The 22,014-nt window shown below is 43.1% G+C and overlaps 1 protein-coding gene across 33 annotated transcripts in view; it reads right to left on the bottom strand.

The window, feature by feature from the left end:
• CADPS2 (calcium dependent secretion activator 2) overlaps positions 1-21,730 on the bottom strand; it is a 489,830-nt gene extending 468,100 nt beyond the window's left edge. For all 33 annotated transcript variants that reach the window (XR_014834387.1, XR_014834389.1, XR_014834384.1 and 30 more), the window contains exon 1: positions 21,208-21,730. Coding sequence is in view for 27 of the 33 variants with exons in the window: in XM_085005969.1 (XP_084862095.1) it covers positions 21,208-21,546 (339 nt within the window). In the remaining 6 variants the exon portion in view is untranslated. The remainder of the gene's footprint in view (positions 1-21,207) is intronic.
• Positions 21,731-22,014: the final 284 nt, after the last annotated feature.

Raw genomic sequence — 22,014 nt, 5'->3', positions numbered from 1 at the left:
TGAAAAGTTCTATTTACAAAGTATGTTAGCACATTCTGAAGTTCTACTCAATCTGTAAGGTATCTGGGGGAAAACTTTTTTTCTTGGTGTATTTAATCTGCTTAGGCAAAAACAATCTAAGAACAATGTTAGTTTGCATTTTACCAAGCCTCTCTTAAAAGTGTACTCAGAGCCCTGATGAGTTCTTTCTCAGGACGGCAGAAATGCCATTGCCACAGATTTCCTGGTAAAAAATCTCCGATGTCATCAACTCCTAAGTCCATCAACCTCTGCCTGCCCTCCCCAGCTGCCAGCAGCACTTGATCACCTACTCACACCCCAAGAAAAGTGAACACAGTGTCAATTAAGCAATGTCTATCCCACAAGTTTTTAGGGAGCACTTTACGTGTACTACTGGAAGTAGCTGCTACGGCTGATGTAAAAGCAGCACATGACTGAGTCTTTGCCTTCAAGGAGCTTTCAATTCAGAGAGCCATTAACATCAGAAGCTTCAACAACCGCCATGAAGACACGTATTCAATGCTTCCCATCCACCTTGGCAGTTCTCATGAGCTCGGGGCCCATTACAGCTGGCTGGCTTCTCTCCCAGGTCACACCCAGCACTTCCACTGTTCATTTGCATTGAGAGGAGTTGATAAATGTGGTTATTGTACCTGACAAATTACAGACTGGAATTCAAATTCCAAACACGGACAAAGAACCCTACCGTTAACGCTATAAGCACACCCTAGAGAACTGAGGACACTTAATAAAATGACAGCAAACGGGACCAGAATGATGGGATGTCATGGGGACTCTGGCCCTGCAGTTGAAGGTACAGGGTGTTATCCTCAGGAAGAAAAGCCTAGAAACAGGAATCTGAAGTCCTTTAGTTATAAGACTGAATATGAAGCAAATGTAGACGGCATCTACCTGTCTTCCAAACCACGACAATGTCTGAAATCTGTGTGCTATCTTCCACTGCATGAAAGCCTCCTGTACAAATGTGGCCAACCTTTAATGTATATTCTGCCCACTTGTTGGCATATTATCAGTGGCTTAATTCCCATTCCAAATCCCTTCTGCTTTCCTCTCGTACAGAGGCCAGTTTTAAAAAAACCACACTATCCCAGCCTTCCTTACAGCTAAAGATACAGAAAGTCGTCAAGGTGGGGAGGGACACCCCCTTCCAGAATAAGGTCTCTCCATGGCTCCTCCTTTCCTTCTGTTGCAACAAGTCCCTGACCTGCAGGTGGTGGCAACCATAGAGGCACAAGCCACATGCCAGGGATGGAAGAGCAGCAAATAGCAAGAGCCTGCTTTGGGTGGCATCCCTGAGTCACCACCCCAGCCAATGCATCCTGTAAAGAGAGATACATAAAAGCCCAGTGGTTGAAGCTATCGGGCTGTCTGTTCAGAGCCGACGTAATCCTCACTAGAATACACCCACATCTTCTTCACGTTGCCCATCCTGGTAATGGTTCCTCAACACACAAGTGCCACTAGCAAGATCCGAAGAATCATCTTTAAATCCTCCTCATTCAATCGGCCCATTTGCTTCTGTCTCACACATCTCACAGCCCTTCTCTAGTTTTCCCACCACTCATCTCTGCATTCACCACCTTCACGCATGCTCTTTCCTCGACCTCCGAAATGCCACCAAACTCTTCTCCATCACCAATATACCCATCTTCTTAGGCACACAAACCTCTACTTACAGGCTCTTCAGACACAACACCCCAAGTTTTTGGCTCCTAGCTTGCCTCAAGGGCCTTCACAATATGGGGCCCAATGATGACTAAAAACATTGACAAGTCAATACCTGAAACTTTTTAAAAGAAAACAAGATACCACTTGTGTCAAGTGTAGCAAGTTAGGAGTTCCCATCGTGACACAGCGGAAATAAATCTGACTAGGAACCATGAGGTTGCAGGGTTGATCTCTGGCCTCACTCAGTGGGTTAAGGATCCAGCCTTGCTGTGAGCTGTGGTGTAGGTCGCAGATGCAGCTTGGACCCCGTGTTGATGTGGCAAAGGCCGGCAGCTGTAGCTCTGATTAGACCCCTAGGCCTGGGAACCTCCATATGCCATGGGTGTGGCCCTAAAAAGCAAAACAAACCAACCAAAAAGAATATAGCGAGTTGTATTAACCATGGAGCAATAGTAAGAATTGGATGTCTGTTAAATGAAAACTTAGAGTTATAATGTTCAAAGTTAGCAAGGATACAGTGAGATTATATCTGTTACAAACCATTCCTAGGACTATGTATATACATTTGTTCTGGAAACAAATTATTCAATATACTACAAGTCTTAATGTGCACACATTCTTTATTCCCAGTCTAGACATATTGTGAAGTCCATCCGTCATCCTGCAAGATGTACTCAGATGCTCATCACAGCATATAAATGTTAAGTTATGTATATACGAGGTTATATATATATATATATAGAGAGAGAGAGGTTATGTATATACATTAAGAAACATTAGAGTTTCTGAATAGAAATATATTCAGAATGTGGCGCTAGATGGGGGAAAAAAAAAATGCAAGGTACCAAGTTGTGTTTACAACATAATCAACAGGGGAAAATAGGAGTGGAGACCAGCAGGGTGAATAGCTCAGCACTTGGGGCTGTTACCCTCTGGTCAGAACCTAAGTATCTCTCCAAGTTTCTGGACTTTATAAGACATTACTTCTATATTCAGAATATATAGAATTCTGGAGACTCAGTCATTAAAAAAAAAAAAAAAAAAAAAAAAAAGACAGTAAACAACTGGAAGAGGAGAGGAGGAACTCCGCTTGACCTATCTTAAATGACGGTTTCCCTGGCCAGATCCAGCACTGCTTTGGGGAAGGGGAGCTCTGAGCACAGGCACCCAAGGCAGGCATTTGGAATCAAGATCAATAACCTCCTTTGCAGTGAGACTCTGACAGTCTGAGAATTCAGAATTCCAATTAGGAGGTCCTGACATTTTAAGATTTCCTGTTCAGTTTCCCATACAAACTTAACTCCCTTTTTTAAATTCACTGCTTTCTGGATACTCCCATTACCTTAGGTCGGGCTTTAAGGAGTAATGTTTTAGGGGCACATGATTTGTCCTGCAATATACCCACATACTCCTGGACTTCAGCACCATCTAAGAAAACAATTTCAAACGAGAGCTCTTACACCAGAAACAAAGTTGTTCTTATCTTGCAAGAAGGGGGAGGAAAGGAAAAAAAAAAGACATCTTGGGAAGCACCTGACATAAAGGTCCAAGGGTTTGGAGGCACCAAGATCTGAGTTGGAACTCACACCACATCCTTTACCACCTCACTGGCCTTAAGCCATGTGCTTACACTCACAGCCAAGGCGGGACGAGAACTAAGGTGAGCTCAAACCTCCAAGACTTAGAAATGTCATATAATCCTCGCATTTCTTCTAAAAGCCATCTTTTCCCTTTTTAACCTTCATGCTCTGAAGGGCATCATCTCAGAACCTGGTAAACAATGTCAGGCACATTATGTAGAGTTGACATTTTAGACTATATTTGTGGGTGAAGATATTGAGATTGTTCTGCTATGAGGCCTCTGAATGGCAACATGCAATTCTAAAATTAATGACAATTTGGGGGCCTAGTAGACTTCCAGGTGAGGGGAAAAAAACCCAAGTAAAAAATGCAGTAGTTAAGCAAATACCCTGAAGAAAGCCATTTTTAATTAGAATAAAAGAAGTTACTCTGGAATCGACAGTTCTCATTGTCAGGCACTTGGCTCGCGGGGTGGGGGAACACAGATGGTCCTTCCTACTGAAACCATTTCGTATAGATATGGGGAGAGAGCAGGGCCTGAGGGGCTTGCCCTGTACAAAGAATCATGTGACTTCTGCCAACAAGTTACTAATGGAATTCAGGTCTCTCCCAGACCCTAGCACGTATCTCCCAAGTTGTATTTCTGAATACACTCCCGATTCCCGTCATTTCTCCCTTACTGGTTTGCTCTTAAAACTGCTTAAAATAATCAACGTCACTGGGTTTTGCTTAATTGAAAGTTGGTTATTTTGCATTAAATATCCCAGACTCAGAATCGTATGGACATAGGAGCGGTGTGTTTGTGTCTTTGTCTACACACACACGCACAGGTTGCAAAGAGTTGGATAACTAGATGAGAACATTTTATTAGCTTTACTATTATTGGTTAATGCCTGCAGGCAAAAATGAATTAGCATGTTTCTTCCAAAAATTCCTTTCTCCAGCCAGATGTTTACATTCCATCATAACAAGGTCATTTTAGGACCCATGGGCCTTACTCCAGTCATACCTTAATACACAGCAGTGTCAAACATAAAACTAAGTCATATAGGAAACTGTAATAGGGAATATGCACTCAGTATCAACAGTTACGTTCTTTGATCCTCCTAAATCTTCCATTACTCTGTGTTCCCAAAGTAAAGCCAAGACGCAAATGAAAACACTTGTTTGTTAATGACAGTCAATCTGAAAATTAGAACATTCACCCAAACAGAACATTCCAAGATCTTTAAATGTGCTAATAAAGACAGTAGGATGATTTTCAAGAAGCTGTCTCTCAACGTAAAGAAAAGCAACCACCACCCTTGCCGCCCAGCACCCCTCCATTTCAAGTTCACAAAATAAGAATTTCTCAGAGTTGAAAGACACACTCCTGGAGCCATATTGAGTGTAAATAAGTGCCGAGCACAAGTTCTTTAAAAGCCAAAAGGAGTTATCGTAACATTTTAGAACCCCCTAAAGACAACAGCAAAAGCATACGAGGCAGGAGAAAAATGGGTCATGCGAAAATGAAACTGGACTTACAACTTTTCATTAGCAACACCTGTGGAGCAATGCCTTCGAAGTTGAGGGAGAATGATTTCAACCCCAGCATCTACAGCCAACCCACTTCTCCAACAAAAGAAAGAAAACTACAGACTTGCATGGGTTTGGAAAGTTTGTCATAGTCTTACAAAGGTACATGTGTAAAGAATAGAACAGTAAGAGTGTCTCCAAACCGAAAGAAATATGATAAGTACAACTCCGCGCACCCGCCAAACACACAGAGAGAGAGAACCACTATCCTTCAGCACACTGACTCTGAAACCTAAAGCAGACTGGACATCCCACATGTTGGCAATTCCTCTTTGCCCTAAAATGCTTTTCCCCCCCCTCTTGTCTACCCTGCTCTGGGCCTTGGGGAACTCAATACTCACAAATGCACTTCTGCTCTCCGGCTCCTCTCTGGGTTTCCCTGCTGGTGAGCGGCCAGCAGGAGACCAGGGGGAAAGAAGACAAAGACAGAGGCCAGTCACTCCCTTAGCTCCTGCCCTGCACGGTCTCCACCTGGAGCCCACAGCCTCTGTGACAGCCCAGGTCACAGCTCCCTCCGTTTGCCTTGGGAGGCCCCGGGTAGCAAGGGCCTCCTCTTCCTCTCGCTGGTTCCCTCAAACCTGCCTGGGCCTCTCCTTTGCAACTGCCCCCTGGAGTGTGACAGCTATTTCCCACTGGGCCCTCATTGATAAGCCCCCACAACTTTGTAGTTGTCTTTGTAAGACAACAGAACAATTACCCTTTAGCTGTGCGTCAGTTTTTTGTTTGGTTTTGGTCTTTTTAGAGTCGCACCCCTGGCACATGGAAGCTCCCAGGCTAGGGGTCGATTCGATGCTTCAGTTGCTGGCCTACACACACCACAGCAACACAGGATCCGAGCTACGTCTGCGACCTACACCACAGCCCACAGTAACGCCGGATCCTTGACCCACTGAGCAAGGCCAGGGATTGAATTCACATCTTCATGGATTCTAGTTGGGTTCATTACCACTGAGCCATGACGGGAACTCCTGCAGCAATGAAATTTATAGCTAGGTTATGTTATCTCCACAGTTTTAAAAATATAAGTAAGCATAACATCCTGACTGGAACAGAAGCAAAGTAACTGAAATAACATCTTAGGATGTAGATGCTTAGGCATAGCTGGTCTGCAAGATGAAACAGAGAAGACACATATACCCACTTATAAAGAAGTGGGAATTTCAGAGAAGTGAGGCAATATTTAACTCAAAGTGTCAAAAACAAAGAATAGCGTTGACATTTTGAAAGTAAGGGCTAAGCAGTTTTTATATATATCCATAAAATCAAGGCGAGTGTGACAACTGAAAATGAAGGCTTGACACAAGCATCTTGTATTCGTAACAAGCACCAGAAGCATCATTGCTGTTGATGACATTTTTCAAAATGGTGAACACTTCTCAGGAAGGTTCTTAAAATTTAAGTCTTCCTTCAACTTACCCAGAAGGTATAGTTCTAGAAAAATAAACCCATTCAAAAGGGAACGCTCCATTTACAGAAGGCAAAATATGTTCTGGGAGCAAATAATTACAGAGCAAGTTAAACTACAGAAATTTCCAAAAAGGCATTCCACTGCCATGTGTGATGGACAAGAGACGGCACACATGCTAGCATTTCTAGAAACCCCAGATCCCAACAAATACCAGCAGCAGCCCCTCGAGTCACTGAGAAAACCAAAAACACCCCATACATTTTTTAAGACGTCTGCTAGGGATTACCACAATTCCGGTTGAGAAGCACCAGTTTATAACGTGGAACAATTTAAGGAAGTACTGAAGGGAAACAAGATGGGTAAAAAAGAAAAAAAAAAAAAAGACTCCAAGAAAATGTTTTATGAGAAAGGCAAGCAAGCATATTATATGGTTTTGCAGTGAAAGATAGTCTTGATGTAAACTCCACTGAGTAGCTTTCAATTTTTAGAGTCAATAGAATCAACTCCTCAGAGCAGAGATCTTAACGATTCTTATCACAGAAGGAAGACTGGATGCAGGTGCTACTGCTGGCAATGGTTACAGAATCAAGTGCGTCTGATCCAACATCTCTGCAATTCCTTCAGTATCTTCCTTGGTCACAAATGACTGTCTGTCTCCTGTCTCATACACCAGAACTTATGTCACATGGCCACCCCAGCTGCCAGGGAAGCTGGGCTGGAAACATAGCAAGAGAGGAGGGGAAATGAATGTCAAGTAATTAACACTAATAGCAGCAAGTGTCCAGCTATGAGGTCTACAAGTCGAAAGCTGAGAAGTAAAAAGCTAAGTACACTGGCTAGGTTAAAAAGCATGGTGCAGGCAGGATGAGGAGAACTCATCACTTCAAGTTGGCATAAACATGACAGTAGTTCATTTCCCTCTCAGAGATCCAAGCTGGTGTGGCAGCACTCTTCTGCAAAGCTACGGGAGCCCCAGGCACCTTCAGATGTGTTGCTCTGCCAGCCCCAACAAGCAGCAACCACATCCAAACGTCTGCTCTCCTAACACAGCATCCCAGCCAATGGGAAAAGGGAGGGAGGGGGGACATGTCTTTCTCTTTCCAGGGAATGGGCCGCGGGGCCAGCACAGGTCACTTCCATTCATACCCCACTTACCAAAACTGAGTTTTCTGGCCCCACCCAGCCACAAGAAGCTGGAACAGACAACCGTCCCCGACTGTTCTCTTGATGGCTACTCGGAACCTTGCATGCCAAACACCTGCTCCTAATCTGCCAAGACTTGCTTTCTGCTCTCCTCAGCGACCTGTGGCCTGTCCTGATTTTCATGAGAGCAGAGACATTGCCTGGGCAATTCCTCATAAAGACCGTTGGTCTCAGAGGACCCAGTCCTGTTCTCCTGTGGGAGAAATAAAGCCCACATCCCCTTAGGGAGACAACACGCCCATATTCTCTGATAGTTGTGTGCAGTCCTGTGGTTAACGAGGCAGGGGGGTGGCAAGATGAGAAAAGGCAGCCATGCTCCCAACTAAAAAGTCTACTGCTTCTAAGAAGGGAAGAACACGCTGCAGTCAACGAGCAGAACCAATCATGGTGAAAAGCTATATTCCAAGTAGAAGGAGCCAGATGCTTCTGGGCGAGCTCCAACTCCCCACACCGCCCCTTCCACAGGAAGGGACGGCTACAGTCTAAAGAGGATGGGGGAGGCAAAGTAGCATGCGCGCTTTATTTCAATTCATGAAGGATTTGCAAGAAGAATTCAAAACTTAGTGAAGACACCTGACACCAGCCAGAATGGCCATCATCAAAAAGTCTACAAACAGTAAGTGCTGGAGAGAGTGTGGCGAAAAAGGAACCCTATTCCACTGTTGGTGGGATTGTAAATTGATGCAACCACTGTGGAAAACAGTATGGAGATTCCTCAGACAACTAAACATAGAACTCCCATTTGATCCAGCAATCCCACTTCTGGGCATCTATCCAGATAAAACCACGACTTGCGAAGATACATGTACTCTGATGTTCACTGCAGAACTATTTGCAATAGCCAAGACATGGAAAGAACCTAAATGTCCATCGACAGAGGAGTGGATCAAGATGTGGTACATATACACAATGGAATATTACTCAGCCATTAAAAGGAACAAAATACCAGCATTTTTGGCAACATGGATGGACCTAGAAATTATCATGTGAAGTGAAGTCAGCCGTACAATGAGACACCAACTCAAATGCTTCACTGACATGTGGAATCTGAAAAAAGGACAGACGGAACTTCTTTGCAGAACAGATGCTGACTCAGACATTGAAAAACTTATGGTCTCCGGAGGAGACAGTTTGGGGGGTGGGGGGATGTGCCTGGGCTGTGGGATGGAAATCCTGTGCAATTGGATTGTTACGATCGTTAACTACAGATGTGATAAAATCATTTGAGTAATAAAAAAACAAACAACTTCGTGAAGAGTAAATAAGGGTTCCCCTGGGGAGTGCGACGAGGGATGGGGAAGGTGGGACAGGAGAGTTACTGTGTGTTATAAGGTGAAAAATCAAGCCCTGCAGAATTTACGACTATATCTTGTTTATTAAAATAGCCGAAGTGGATTTAGCACATCATCATCTTCAAAATTAAGTTACCATGTTGTCCATTATAACGCACTCAGGAACTTACATAGTGGTGGGTAAACACTCCCTCTTGGGCTACTACCCCTTGCCAACCAGAACCACTGTCACAACCGCCCAGTTGGTCTCCGGCTCCCACTCTTGCTTTTATAGTTTAGTCTCAAGGCTGGACAACCTTGAGGCAGTGCCTTAAAATCCCCTGCAATGTAGCAGCACTGGCTATTCTCAGAGTCCTAGGTCACTTCTATGAACCTGCGCGATACTCACCAGCTCCCCACCCAAATTCTGACCTTATCATGGCTTTGCATAGGCCTTGCATAGGCTGGCCCATGCCTACCTCTCCAGCCTCGTGCCTTGCCAAAGCTTGCTTTGGTCCACCTCGAGGCTCTCTGCACCTGCTGTTAATGCCATCTGCAATGTTCCTCCCCCTCCCCACCAAGTGGCTCACTCCTTTGATTCAAGCTCTGCTCAGCCACTACTGGCTCCTCAGAGGGGCTTTCCCCGACCACCTCCCCAAAACAGCTGCTGATGCTAAACGCCCTCCCTTAGTGTGTATACACACGTATGTTGATTATCCATCTGCTCTGCCAGAATACAAGCCTCACGAGGGCTGTCCTGTCCACATCTATACTGCCTACCCCCAATACGGTGCCTAGCACACAATCCCTGTTCAAGTATTGCCTCAATATTTGACAACAAAGTGCAATTATGCTTTACAGAATGAAAACTCCTTTCCGAATGAAAATTATGCGGAAAATAAAGGAAGCTCTGTAGATCTACTCCACGCCAGGCACCGTGCTCGGTACTCTTCAAAAATCTTGCACCCTTCGCAGCATTGTGCTGGACCAAGTAGGAGTCATTTCACAGACGAGAAGACAGCAGTTTAGAGGGGACAAGGAAGGGCAGAACTCTGTTCTTCTCCGATAGGACCCCCGTGAACATGACAGATCAGTGGAAGTGGGAAAGCGAAATGAAGAGGAAGGTGACAATGGAGAGTATAATTACCGTCAAGCTAAAAAATATTACCTACCTGGTTTCATCCCACATTTTATGTATCCCAGCATTTGCACAAGTCCTTTGAGATTTCATTCAAAACTAAAACAGCTAGACCTCCAAGTACCCGATTAATATCAAAGATTTGCTAGTAGTTGTAGCATACTTCATGGTCTATGGCTCACCTGTACCCTATCTGAAATCAATGTTTATCACCAAATTTTATTTCACTTTTATAAAACAAAAGCAAATACACTTATCTGTATAAGCTGTTTTGTAGGAGAACCCGTATAAAGTGTGGCACTGAAGCTTAACTACTGTTGGGTGGCAAAGTCACCATGTTATGACTCAAGCTGTTCATCAGATGTAAGAAAGGCTGAATTCACCATGCAAAACACAGCTTAGAAATCAACGTTCGAAAAAGTGGGTTGTGAAATTCAACTTCTGAGTTGTAATGGTGTAGACGTCTCCATATTGCTAAGTCCATTCATATTTTCAATCCCATCCCTCCCTGACCTCTTGGGAGCCCCTGACATCGTTTTCTACCTTTTTTTTATTAGCAGGTCTTCCCGGAGCTTCTGAGAGAAAGGCCACCCTATCTCTTACATACCTGGCTGTTCCTTTCTCCATTTCCTTTGCCAGTTCAACCTTCCTGTCTTTTAAATACTGAAGCGTTTTAAGATTGCCATTAAAATCTCCTCTTTGCTGGATTGTTTCAGCCAGTCACACCCATGACTTCAATTACCATCTACATGACAATCCTCAGATTTTCCTTATACCCAAGTCTCTCCTCTGAGCTCCCAACAACTATCCTTCAACCTCTACTTATTTGAAGGACCACAAAAATCAACATCCCACCTATTAGGTTCCAGCAGTAACTGCGTTGGCGTGTCTATCTCTACATCACTTTCCTCAAATATTCGTAAGGGAATAAAAAGGAAAAACAAAGTCTGAAGCCCTGGATTCACAGGATGTGATGCTCAAACTCTGGAAATTCTTATGGGATTTTCCACTTGAATCACATTAATTTTTGATAATCCCTCAGTCCGCCGGTCACACTTGAGGTGTACTGTTCTAAGAGCAGAGTGGCCGTGGGTGATGCGAAGACAAGAGAACGAGAAGAATGTGCTTTCTCTCCATTCTCCTTACTGACCGCTGCTCAAGCAGAGAGAATATACGCAAAACTTCTGGTTAAGAAAACCAGAGCCTCACAGAGGTAGGCGACGGTCACCTTGTTGTACTTCAGAACCGTTCCTGATATCCAGCACTGTGTACGCCCTTCTGACGACAGCAGCATTTTGGGTTTTAGATATTTTTCTAGAGAACCAAACAAATTAGAGTCTCCAAGATTTGGAAGGTACTTCCCTAAATATGTTGTAGTAAGAATACAGCTTTCATGGCAGAATTTAAATGTCCCATCTTCCCACAAAAATACTCAGATCCATAAAAATGTTTTTAAAAGTAATACTGCACACTAAATGTAAAACTAAAGTCGGTTTTCAAGAGGAATGTCCACTAACTTCAAAATCCATCAAGAAAATTGGAGACACAGCCTCCTAAAACCAGTGCGCTCTGCCCAGTGAATCAAAACAGGAGGCACAACCATGAGGAAGGCAAAGGAAGATTTGTATCATGTCACCCTAACCTGTCCCTGGCTCCAGGATGGGAGAGCTGAAATGCCATACAACAAAGACAAAATAAAGCAAAGGAAACAAAACACTAAAAATGAAAACAGTTAAGGTTAAACACATCATATTGGTGATGACTAAAAATGTCTCAAACTCTTATAAAAGATCAGGCAAAAACTATGGTATTGGATGATTTTCAATACAAAATAACCCCCCAACAACACAGATGCAGGTAACATGTGTGTACTGTTCTATTAAACAGGTGAACAAGACTGTGGATAGGTATGTATGATGGAGACCATCTATCTGAAAAGTAGTTTCAATGTTAAAATTGGACAAAGCAGAATCCTTGTTCAAAGCACACTATAGATCAGTTACTTTTCACTTTTAATAAAGATTCTTAAGTACACACTTATAAAGAACCTGGCATGAAAACATATGAATACTTGTAGAAATGCACAATAAATTAAATACAGCTGACCCTTGATCAAAACAGGTTAGGGGCACAGACCCTTGGCACATTTGAAAATCCACATGTATTTTTCTTTTTAAACTCTTATTGAAGTATAGTTGATTTACAATGTTGTGATAATTTCTGCTTTACAATGAAGTGATTCAGTTATACATGTACACACACCCATTCTTTCAGATTCTTTTTCCCACATAGATTAGCACAGAATACTGGGTAGAGTTCCCTGTGCTATGTATACAGCAGATCCCTGCTGGCCAATCATTCTATATACCTCAGTGCGCATATGCCAATCTGCCTGTAAGTTATAGCCACCATTCCAATTACCTGTATCTAAGGTCCTGCATGGGCAGTCAGCCAACTGCAGATCAGATAGCACCGTAGTACTTACCGTTGAAAATAAACCTGTATAGGTATGCCCTACGCAATTCAAACCCATATTATTCTTCAAGGGTCAACAGTCCATATGATTACAGTGGGATAATTCAGTGACTATAAAGATGACAAGTGGAGTTCTCACCATGGCTCAGCGAAAACAAATCTGACTAGTACCCATAAGGACGCAGTTCAATCCCTGGACTCACTCAATGGGTTACAGATGGAGCGTTGCCATGAGCAGTGGTGTAGGTAGCCAGGCGCCGCTCAGATCTGGCATTGCTGTGGCTGTGGTGTAGGCCAGCAGCTACAACTCCAATTTGACCCCTAGCCTGGGACCCTCCGTATGTTGTGAGTATAGCCCTAAAAAGGAAAAAAAAAAAAAAAAAAAAAAAAGATGACGAGGTAGGAATGATTATCACAATAATGCTGATTTAGGTATAAAACGTTCATCCCAAAGTCAGAAGACGTATGTATATACTAATTTATGATGTAAAAAATACTAGTTACATACTATGCAATAGCTCAATGAGCCACACTACTAGCACAAAAATAGAAATCCATTACTAAAAAGAAACCAAAACTTTCAAAAGTGACCCCAAACTATATCTAGAGGTAAATTCATAGCTTTGTATACTTTCATTCTCATTACAAAGAAAATAATCCTAATTAAGCCAAATTAAACTACTCGGAGTACCCCATTTAAAAATGGTAAAAATAAGCAGCAATTAATGATTTATGATAGAATTTATGAAGTTAACATTTATACTTGTAAAAACGAATATTTGGATATCTAATGGATTTTTACAGGATAAAATCTGAAATAAAACTTTAAAAGAAAATTGAGAAATGTGTCCAACTCATATATAAACAATCTAGAAATACCCAATTTTCTCAAACTATGCAATCATAACTGAATCTGAGTAAGAAAAATCTAGTGGGCGAAGGGAAAGGAAAAACACCTCAAGTAAGTTTAGGATGCAATTCATTTCATGAGTGAGTTCTTTCAAAAGTCCCAGGATCCAGTAATAGGGATAACCACAGAAATGCAAATATGGTTTAATAGGAAACCTAGAAACCTGTCACATCAGTAAAACTAGACAATCACCTCAACTGATGTAGAAAATCTAGTAACAAAGTCCACTCTGATACTTTATCCCCTTAACGTAATAAAAATAGAATGATCCTTAAATAACACACACACCATATTCACTACTGGAATACCAAAAGCATTCCCAGGACTGCCTGGACCAAGACAAAGGCACTGGCAATAAGTACACATAGTCTTCTGGATACTGGATTAAGACAATGCCTTGTGAAACAGGAAATACAGCTACTGAATAGGACCTGATAGAAGTTATTATGATGAGCAGATGATTCAGCTGCCTATCTAGAAAATCTAGCCAGATCAGGCAGTAATTACTGAAACAATCAGTAGTATAGTAAAACCAGTTGTAACAAAGAAATTGGAGTTTATTATTTCCTAATAGGAAAGGATGTCACAAAAAGCAAATTATAAAATACTTAAAATAACCTTGATTATAAATGCAAGGAGTCCATATAATGAAAGCCACAGAACATCTTAAAGATACAAGAGATTTAATCTAAGAGCTATGCTACATTCCTAGAAGACTGAATGAAAAAAAACATTGTTTCCCAAACAGGATTAAGTTAAAAAAATGACAGCATCTAATTTGGAGCATATCCACACAGTAGGCACTATATCAAGCACTTTATATGCATCATCTCATTTAATGATAACAGGAACAATAAGAGGTCCCCATAGTTTGTAAAATCCTCATTTTACAAACAAAAAAGCCAGGGCCCAGAGACATGAAATGCCTTGCTCACACAATGAATGAATAGAAAAGAATGAAGCCCAGGCCCTCTAAAGCCAAAGAGTGATTTCATCAGACATTAAAATCAGTCATAAATTATAGGCTACTAGTAACAGGAAAAGATAGATGAGTTAGGTTAGGCAGCCCATCCTAAACAAAAACAAAAAGAAAACATAGACATAATCTATAAATCATTGAACATTAGCCCAAGAGAAAATTTCTGCTTGCTTTATTCTCTACTATATTCTCAGAATCATCTTGTGGTTTAACTCACATACTAGGAGTTCAATAAACATTTGACCAGTGAGTTAATGAAGAAAAATGATTTGGCCTAACAGCTTAGTAATGAAAGTAGAGCTAAATCAAAAACTAGGCTGCAAGAATTGCTTATTGGGGGAAAAAGTAAAGTCAACTCCTTGCTTCAAACTTGAATTCGAGATGGGAAATTACAGCGTACGTGAGAAATTTTTAAGGAAAAAATCCAAGTATATCTAAAAACAAAATGGAAGGCGGACTAGAGAGACACATTCCACAAAGGAATGCTACCTTCAACATACTGATGAAGGGGTCAAATTAATAAGTAAAACCAAAGTCCCAAAAGAAAAGTGGGGAAAGGACATCAGACCATTTACCTACATTCATCCTCTCAAGCAATCAAAAGTGAATTAAATATCACCTTAGCTATCAGATTGAAAAAGATAGTCTTTTAATTATTCATACCCTTTGCCCCAGTAACACTTTCATTATAAAAATTCATTACTAACTTGAAAGTTACAAGATGAAAATATTCAAACCATAAAGTTTACAAAGTGATGCGATAAAATTTCAAGCAGCACAGTATAAAGATACTCTGCAATGCAGAAGGCTTTCAAACCCAAACCAAAAACCTATTAATGTGATTTTAAGGAAAACAGAGGCTTTTCTTACTGTCTACTAAGGTTAGAATTTTGGAAATGACAAAGTCAAGATATGACAAAATGCACATGAAATAGCATAAAACTCCAGAGGCCCACCTCACTAGCACATCACAATATATCATGATCATCAAGAAATGACCAAAAAGAATCAACACACTCTAAGTTCTTGCTTCGTTTTAATTACATCACTTAAAACTACTTGAGAATACCTCCTAAGGTTTACATTTTGAAAAGCCCACATGCTGGAGGTTCCCGTCAAGGCTCAGTGGAAATGAACCTGACTAGGATCCCTGAGGACACAGGTCTAATCCCTGGCCTCACTCAGTGGGTTAAGGAGTCAGCACTGCCGTGAGCTATAGTGTAGGTCGCAGACACATCAATATCGACCCCTAGCCTGAGAACTTCCATATGCTGGGGTGCGGCCCTAAAAAGAGCAAGAAAAGCCCATGTGCTTTCCTAAGACACACATGGAAGAAACATTCCACCCACTGATTGAGACACTCTCTTCAGTGAGGCACTCCTCAGGGTCAACTCCAACTCTGAGGTTTTTTATTTTCCTTTCTAGTTCATTTTGTAAAGGAAATACTCAGGCTTACCCTCCTATGTGTGGTGATCTGTCGAGGGTTTTGTGATGAATAAATTACACAATGCTAATGTAATTTAATCGCCTCCAGCATATAGCCAAACTAAATGCCTTCTAAACATCTAAATATGCACCGTCTTCCCACTGTATTGATTCAACAAAGTCTGAACTATTTTTTGTTCCTTGCTTCGAGCATCCCTATTACCTTTTTCTTAACACATAATATGGGTTTAATTACTCAGTCATCTCACCATCAGTTTCACCTAGGCAAGGTGACATTTAAGACACAGGCCATTTCCCTGTACCGTCCCTTTAAAAAACAGGATGCTCAAGTTTGATTGTATATTGGAATCACCTGAGAAGCTTTAAGACTAACCCCAGAGATTGATTTAATTAGTATGGGGTACAACCTGGATAATGAGATTTTTAAAAGCTCTCCGGGTGACTCTAATGTGACGCTAAGGCAAAGAATACGGCTTTTTAAAGAAAAAAAAAAATAAAAATCCTCAGGTAACAAACACCAGTCCTAAAATAAAATGTTACAGATCTGCAACAGGTTCCATGATTTGGTTCTTGAATAGTCCAAGCTTTGGGACAGTGTTACTCGTTCTAATGACATTCTACTATTCATCATCACTAGGTTTTTCTAGCTTAAAGCGCAAGAGCAGTAACACTTGACTATGCAACTGCAACCCACCCTCTTTCCCCCCAAAAAGGTCTAGTCTGAAATGCACATGAAATAGCATAATAACTCCAGAGGCCCACCTCACTGGCACATAATGTATCATGAATCCAAGACATCATGGATCCATGATAATAGGATTTTCAATTCAGAATTCCAATCCTTTAAATAGCCTGGCAATTGTCTTTAACCTTGTTTGGAGAGTCCTTAGTGCCCTTCCAATGCTATTTATCTTGTGAGTATAAAAATAAAGGGACCCAGTTTTCCATTTTAAACCCTGAAAACACAATTACAGTATTTTATTTCACTTCATAAGCAATATAAATCTGAACTACAGCTGATTTCATTTTTGAAAAGAGCCAAACTCCAGTATCACTTAATCCATTTGAGTTCTCATTAGCACAACTCATTCCACCAAATTAAGTGCTGCGGTCTCAGGATACCCCGTGGAGGGAAACATGAATCAGCTGCGACGGCATTTCCCTGAGACACTGCTTAAGTCCAGCCTGAGCTTTCACTTTAATCTGTTTCCAACTTATGGCCCACAGGACAATGCACTCCCTATTGTTCAAAGCAGCAAGTGACATAACCCATCCCTTCTCTTTGCCCCATAAAGAACCACAGCCTGAGGAGCACAAATCAGGAATGATCCTGACTTCCTACGAGTGGGCTTTTCAGACCATCAGCAGATCCACTGGAAACCTGCAAGCAAGGAAGCAAAGCACATATACCCTGAGGCTTCGACCATGCCCATCTCTCAGGTGTGGTTGTGGCCCTGGAAAAGTCTGATGTCACTGGTTCACAACCAGTAGGCACTGCCATCTCTATGGCTTTCTTTAGAAAGGGTGGGCTGAGTCCTGGGTATCTCACATCAGGTTCAGGAACATTGCTGCCACAGAAAAGTCAGCGCTTTCCGTTATCCTGCCTCCATCTGACACCGAATTCTTCGAGACCTGGAATAAATCTGACACTTCCGTGAACGCGACATGCATTTACTAGGTTCCCATGCACCATGCAGCGAATACACGAGACTGCAGCTCTATCTCCAGCTCAAATACAGCCAAACGAACCCCAGCATAAGGCGATTCTCAGCCTTTGGAAATGTAGCTCATTTTTTCCAGAAAGTTGGGTCTTTCCCTGAGCTTGGGGAATCACTAAGTCTTTTTTTTTTTTTTTTTTTTTAAAGCCATTAACAAGTACTACCATTCCCAAGAAGGGATAAAAGTGGCCACTTTATTATAGTACAATATTCAGCTGGGAGAAGTATAGGCAAGACCCCACTGAATATTATTTCACTCAAGACTATTCCCCCACAATGCTCTCTTTCCGATCAGTTTTACCAAAAGATTTCCTCACCATCTGCAGTCTCACATTATTTGTACACATTTGTCAAACTTAGTGTAGAGAATTATGCAAGGTGGTGGGAGTGATTATATAAAAGGTTTAATAAGGCACAGCATAGTGTGATTACAGTGGCAAGGCAGACACAAATGCAAAGAACATGGGTATATGAATCATATGCAAAGTTAGTAGGTACCGTTTTAATCTTTTTAAGTTTCCTCAGCTTCTAGTTCAGGAGAGTCAGATGTTGAAGCTAACCAAGTTTAAACACACGATGAACAAAGCAACGACTGACTAGAAACCCATCAACTGGCTAACCCAAAACAGGTCATGCACACCTGAAGTAGTTCTACAACTGAGACCTGCAATATGTAAACCCCATCTATGGAACGTATTTCACCTCTTCTTTGGTGGTCACTGTATTTGTCAGATTATCCTTACCTTTAACCATAAAGGACCTCTTCTATCCTTTAGGGTCGCAACGTGTTTTCCAAAGGATCAAAAAGTTGCCTTTACTAAGTAACAACTTTCTTTACCTGCGTCATTTTCAGGTTTCAATATTGATTCTCTTTAACCAATGATCTAGAATCATCCAAGGTTCATCATTGCCTTTGCACCACTGGATAACAGGGATACTCAAGGTAAATAAGCATAGACTTAATTATGCACAACTGAAGTCATTTTTGCCAGTGGCTGTTACTTCATATTTGTATCACGTGTAAACCACTTAGGTGGTATAACCACCTGGTACGTGGCTTCCTCACAGTGTATGATCGACCACACTCACCCCTAGAATGTTCTATAAAGCCATCACTTATCATACCGGCCTAAGCTAACCACCAGTATTCTTTGGAGCCGAAATTTTCCAGTCAAAAGCATAGACAGACCGGTTTTAGTCAACTGAGTTTAATGCTATTAAAACTTTCTCAATTCATGGATGCAACTTACTAGCTTCACGGGCCAATTTGGCGGGGGGGGGGGGGGGGGAGAGCAGGGGACAACGCTGTAGCTCAGCAGGTTCGTAGAAATTCACTAGCCCTAAGGGTGAGGGGGCTTTGACTGCCACGAGGCTTTTTTCGTCTTTATGAGGACCTTCTGAGATGTCAGTTTCTAGGTTTCTGAATGCTCAAAGTTGAGAGAAGTGAGTAAGCAGCAATATGCATTTCAATAACAACTTAAGCTATTAAATCCTTTTACTAAATGTCTGACTACTTGAAGATACAGAATAAAAATATACAATGGCTTAGCGATTTTGCAATTATCTTGTTACTACTTTTATATAACCCAACTGTATAATTCAAGACAAAGTTTTTGGCATTAATTACTGGCTTGTGCATCAAATTCACAAGAATACAGTTAAATTCCCATTTCATTTTGTCCTAAGAGGAAACCTGACTGCCAAGAACTGCTCCAGTTCCTTTAGTAAGCAACATGTTTAAAAAAAAAAAAAAAAGTGTAGGGCCTTTTGAATAACTTTGAATGAGAGGAATATTTAAGCTGTTTGGGGGCCTCCCCCTTGCCAATATAATAATTCACAAAACTTCGACAGCATTCGATGCTCTCAATATTTAGCAAATAGAGATTTCCAAGTGTTCCAAGTCTCTTTGTACAGAAAAGAGTGCAATGTTTTACGTCTTTTTGCAGTTTGGCATTATTTTTTGGTGGTGCCTGAATGAGGTTGTAACAATGGTCTCGGAAGTATTGTGAATGAACTTGTTTGCCAACTCAAATAATTTCTGCAAAAACATTCTATTTAAACAGAAGGAGTCAAGAGATCTGCACTATTTCAAAGTGAGAGTTTGCTGCATTTTGCTAATGAAACAAGCATGCACTATTCAGCTACCAGTGACTTTTCGCACAAGAATCTTCGATAATATTCCAGACAGGAATAGCCTCAGTTTCACCATGTTTTTATACTTAAACACACTGAAGTTTAAATGCAACAAGAATGACAAAACTGGAGACTGGTTGAGATTAAATAATCTTTATGACTACAAACAGCATACCCATCAAAAATTAAAGAGTGACTACACAAGTTGAAAGTTGCTTGACCCACTGGGTTAAGAGGCACAGGGGGACTGCAAGACATCCTGACGCAAGCCAAGGGATGAGAGGGTACAGTACTCACCTAGGAACGTAAGGCAAAGCCCACAAAAACTCCACGGGGCCTTCAGCTGAACTGGAGATGAGTAGCCTCAATCATGGTAATTGGCTAGGGAATAGAAAATGTTACTTGGAAATACTTCGCCCCTCCAAAATGAGGGGGTCTACCTGGATCCCAAGGTACTTTGCAGCTCTAGTGTTTTGTAACTGAGTTACCTAGTGGTTAGGTGCATGAAGAAGCTGTGTCATTAGCCGCCAACTGTAGACAATCATCCCAAAAGCCTGCTCAGTGAGGGATTCAAAACAGCTGCTAGGTTTAGGCCTGCTTCAAGAGATGGGGTAAATGGAGGTGGACGGGGCGATAGGAAAACTGTTTGTGATGAAACAGCATTTTCACAATTCAGAAGTGCTCCAGATTTCTAAGAAATACCTCAGTGGAGGTAATGCTTTAGAGCACAAACCATCTGTGTCACCAGGCACGCCTGGGGCAAATTCCATTCTCTCTGGGTCTCCACATCTTGTCTCAAACCAAGGGGACTGCTGCAGGTTTCCACTGAACCTTCTAGGTTCAGCAATCTCTAAAGAGCTCCTAGACGGTTCCCATTGAAAACACTTACCCAACTAGAGCAATTTGAGTCATTACTTTTGTCTGTTACAGAACATTAGACCCCTGGGGTCTTGTCGGCAAACACTTTCACCTGTTACAGACTCCTTACTTCGGGGAGGGAAAAGGAAAAAAAAGAAAAAGCATTATGAAGTGGTTATGCACCAATCCTTTATTTTTCATCAATTGCGTTTCATCAGGCCTGTCGGGGACCAGGAATTACTGACCCACAGCAACTCTCCAAAGCTGAACACCATTCTTAGGATTTGACGTCCAGGTTATATACTAGGACAGGAAACGTGTCAGTTTACCCTTTTCATTCACCGAGGGACATTTCTACTCCTCACCCTAGAGAGGGCTTCCTTCTAGTTAACAGTGGTGTTCTGATTCCACACACATTCAGATCCACAGTAGAGCCCCGACTCCAGCAGGCTGGGCGGACAGGAATGCACCACTGCTGTTCGAAATTAAAGTTGATATGAGTTGCGTACCGACCCGGCCAGGGCCGTCCGCCGGGTGCAAACAGCCCACCGCCGGGGCTGTCGGGTCGGTCTCTGTCCCACGGATGCCAGGCTGACAGCTTCTCCCAACCGTGAGGGAGAAAATGTGTCCGCTGTAACCCGATATCCAACGGGCTAAAGCAGTGTCCCTCTCCCAAAGATTCCCTTGCCCTCCAAGACCAACAAAAACACAGTGTCCTGCAGAAAGACAGCAAGCAGGCAGGCGCCCCAGAGCTCTACCCAGGAGAAAAGCCCGAGAAGAAAGCAGTGGGGGTAGAAGGCGCCGGGTCCTACAGGCAACTCACCTTCTGCTGCCTCCGGGCCATGTCAGTGGGCTGCTTGGCATTAAACGGGTACGCGATACATCTCACCACGAAGACGTAGAGCTGCAGGCGGATCCTCCGCTCCTGCTCCTCGTCCAGCTGCCTTTCGGGCTCCTCTCGTCCCTCGCTGAGCACGGAGGGGCTCGGGCTCACGGGTCTGGCCGCGCCGCTGCCGCCCGCGCGCCCCGCAGCGTCCCGCCGCCCTTCCCGAGCCGGGGCCGGCAACACTCGCTGCGAGCCGCCGGCCGCCACCAGCACATCGCGGCTCTCTTCTTCCAGCCCCTCGTCCGACTCCTCTTCGCTGGAAGACGGGTCCAGCATGGTGCTTGGGGCGCCCCGCCGCTCAGCCCGCGGCCCCCAGGAGCCTCACCCCCAGTGGCTGCGCCCGTGGGTGTGCGGGCGCCGTACGGCCAGCAAGCAGCGGCTGCAGAACGAAAGGGAAACTGGCGGAGGCTTTCCGGACACGTCGAGCTAGACCCAGGAGTGTTTCCTACCACCAGGGCGCAAGGGGCGGGCAGGAGCCGCCGGGATTAAATAGGCGGAGTTAGCGTCGGGGGGTGAGCCCGAGCGCCTCGTGAACTGCTGGGCCGGCCCGGGGCCCGTGGCCCCCGTGGTCTTCCAACGTCCGCCGGCCGAGGCGGAGCCGCCCGAGCGTCCGGGCGCAGGTGGGGAACCTGTGGCGCCTACAACTAGCAACACGTGGAATGGAATGTTGAGGAGCGGGCACGGGGCCGGGGAGTGCGCGTGCGCGCGCCGCCGCCGCGACCAGGGCCCGGTGCTCTGATGCCC

The sequence above is a fragment of the Sus scrofa genome, chromosome 18 (assembly GCF_054392235.1).
Source record: "Sus scrofa isolate SSC_HxYL_T2T_F1_AM1 chromosome 18, Sscrofa_HxYL_maternal_Yorkshire_Landrace_v2.0, whole genome shotgun sequence".
Taxonomy (NCBI): Eukaryota; Metazoa; Chordata; class Mammalia; order Artiodactyla; family Suidae; genus Sus; species Sus scrofa.
The sequence above is the reverse complement of the archived record's forward strand: the minus strand, read 5'-3'. Positions and strand labels throughout refer to the sequence as shown.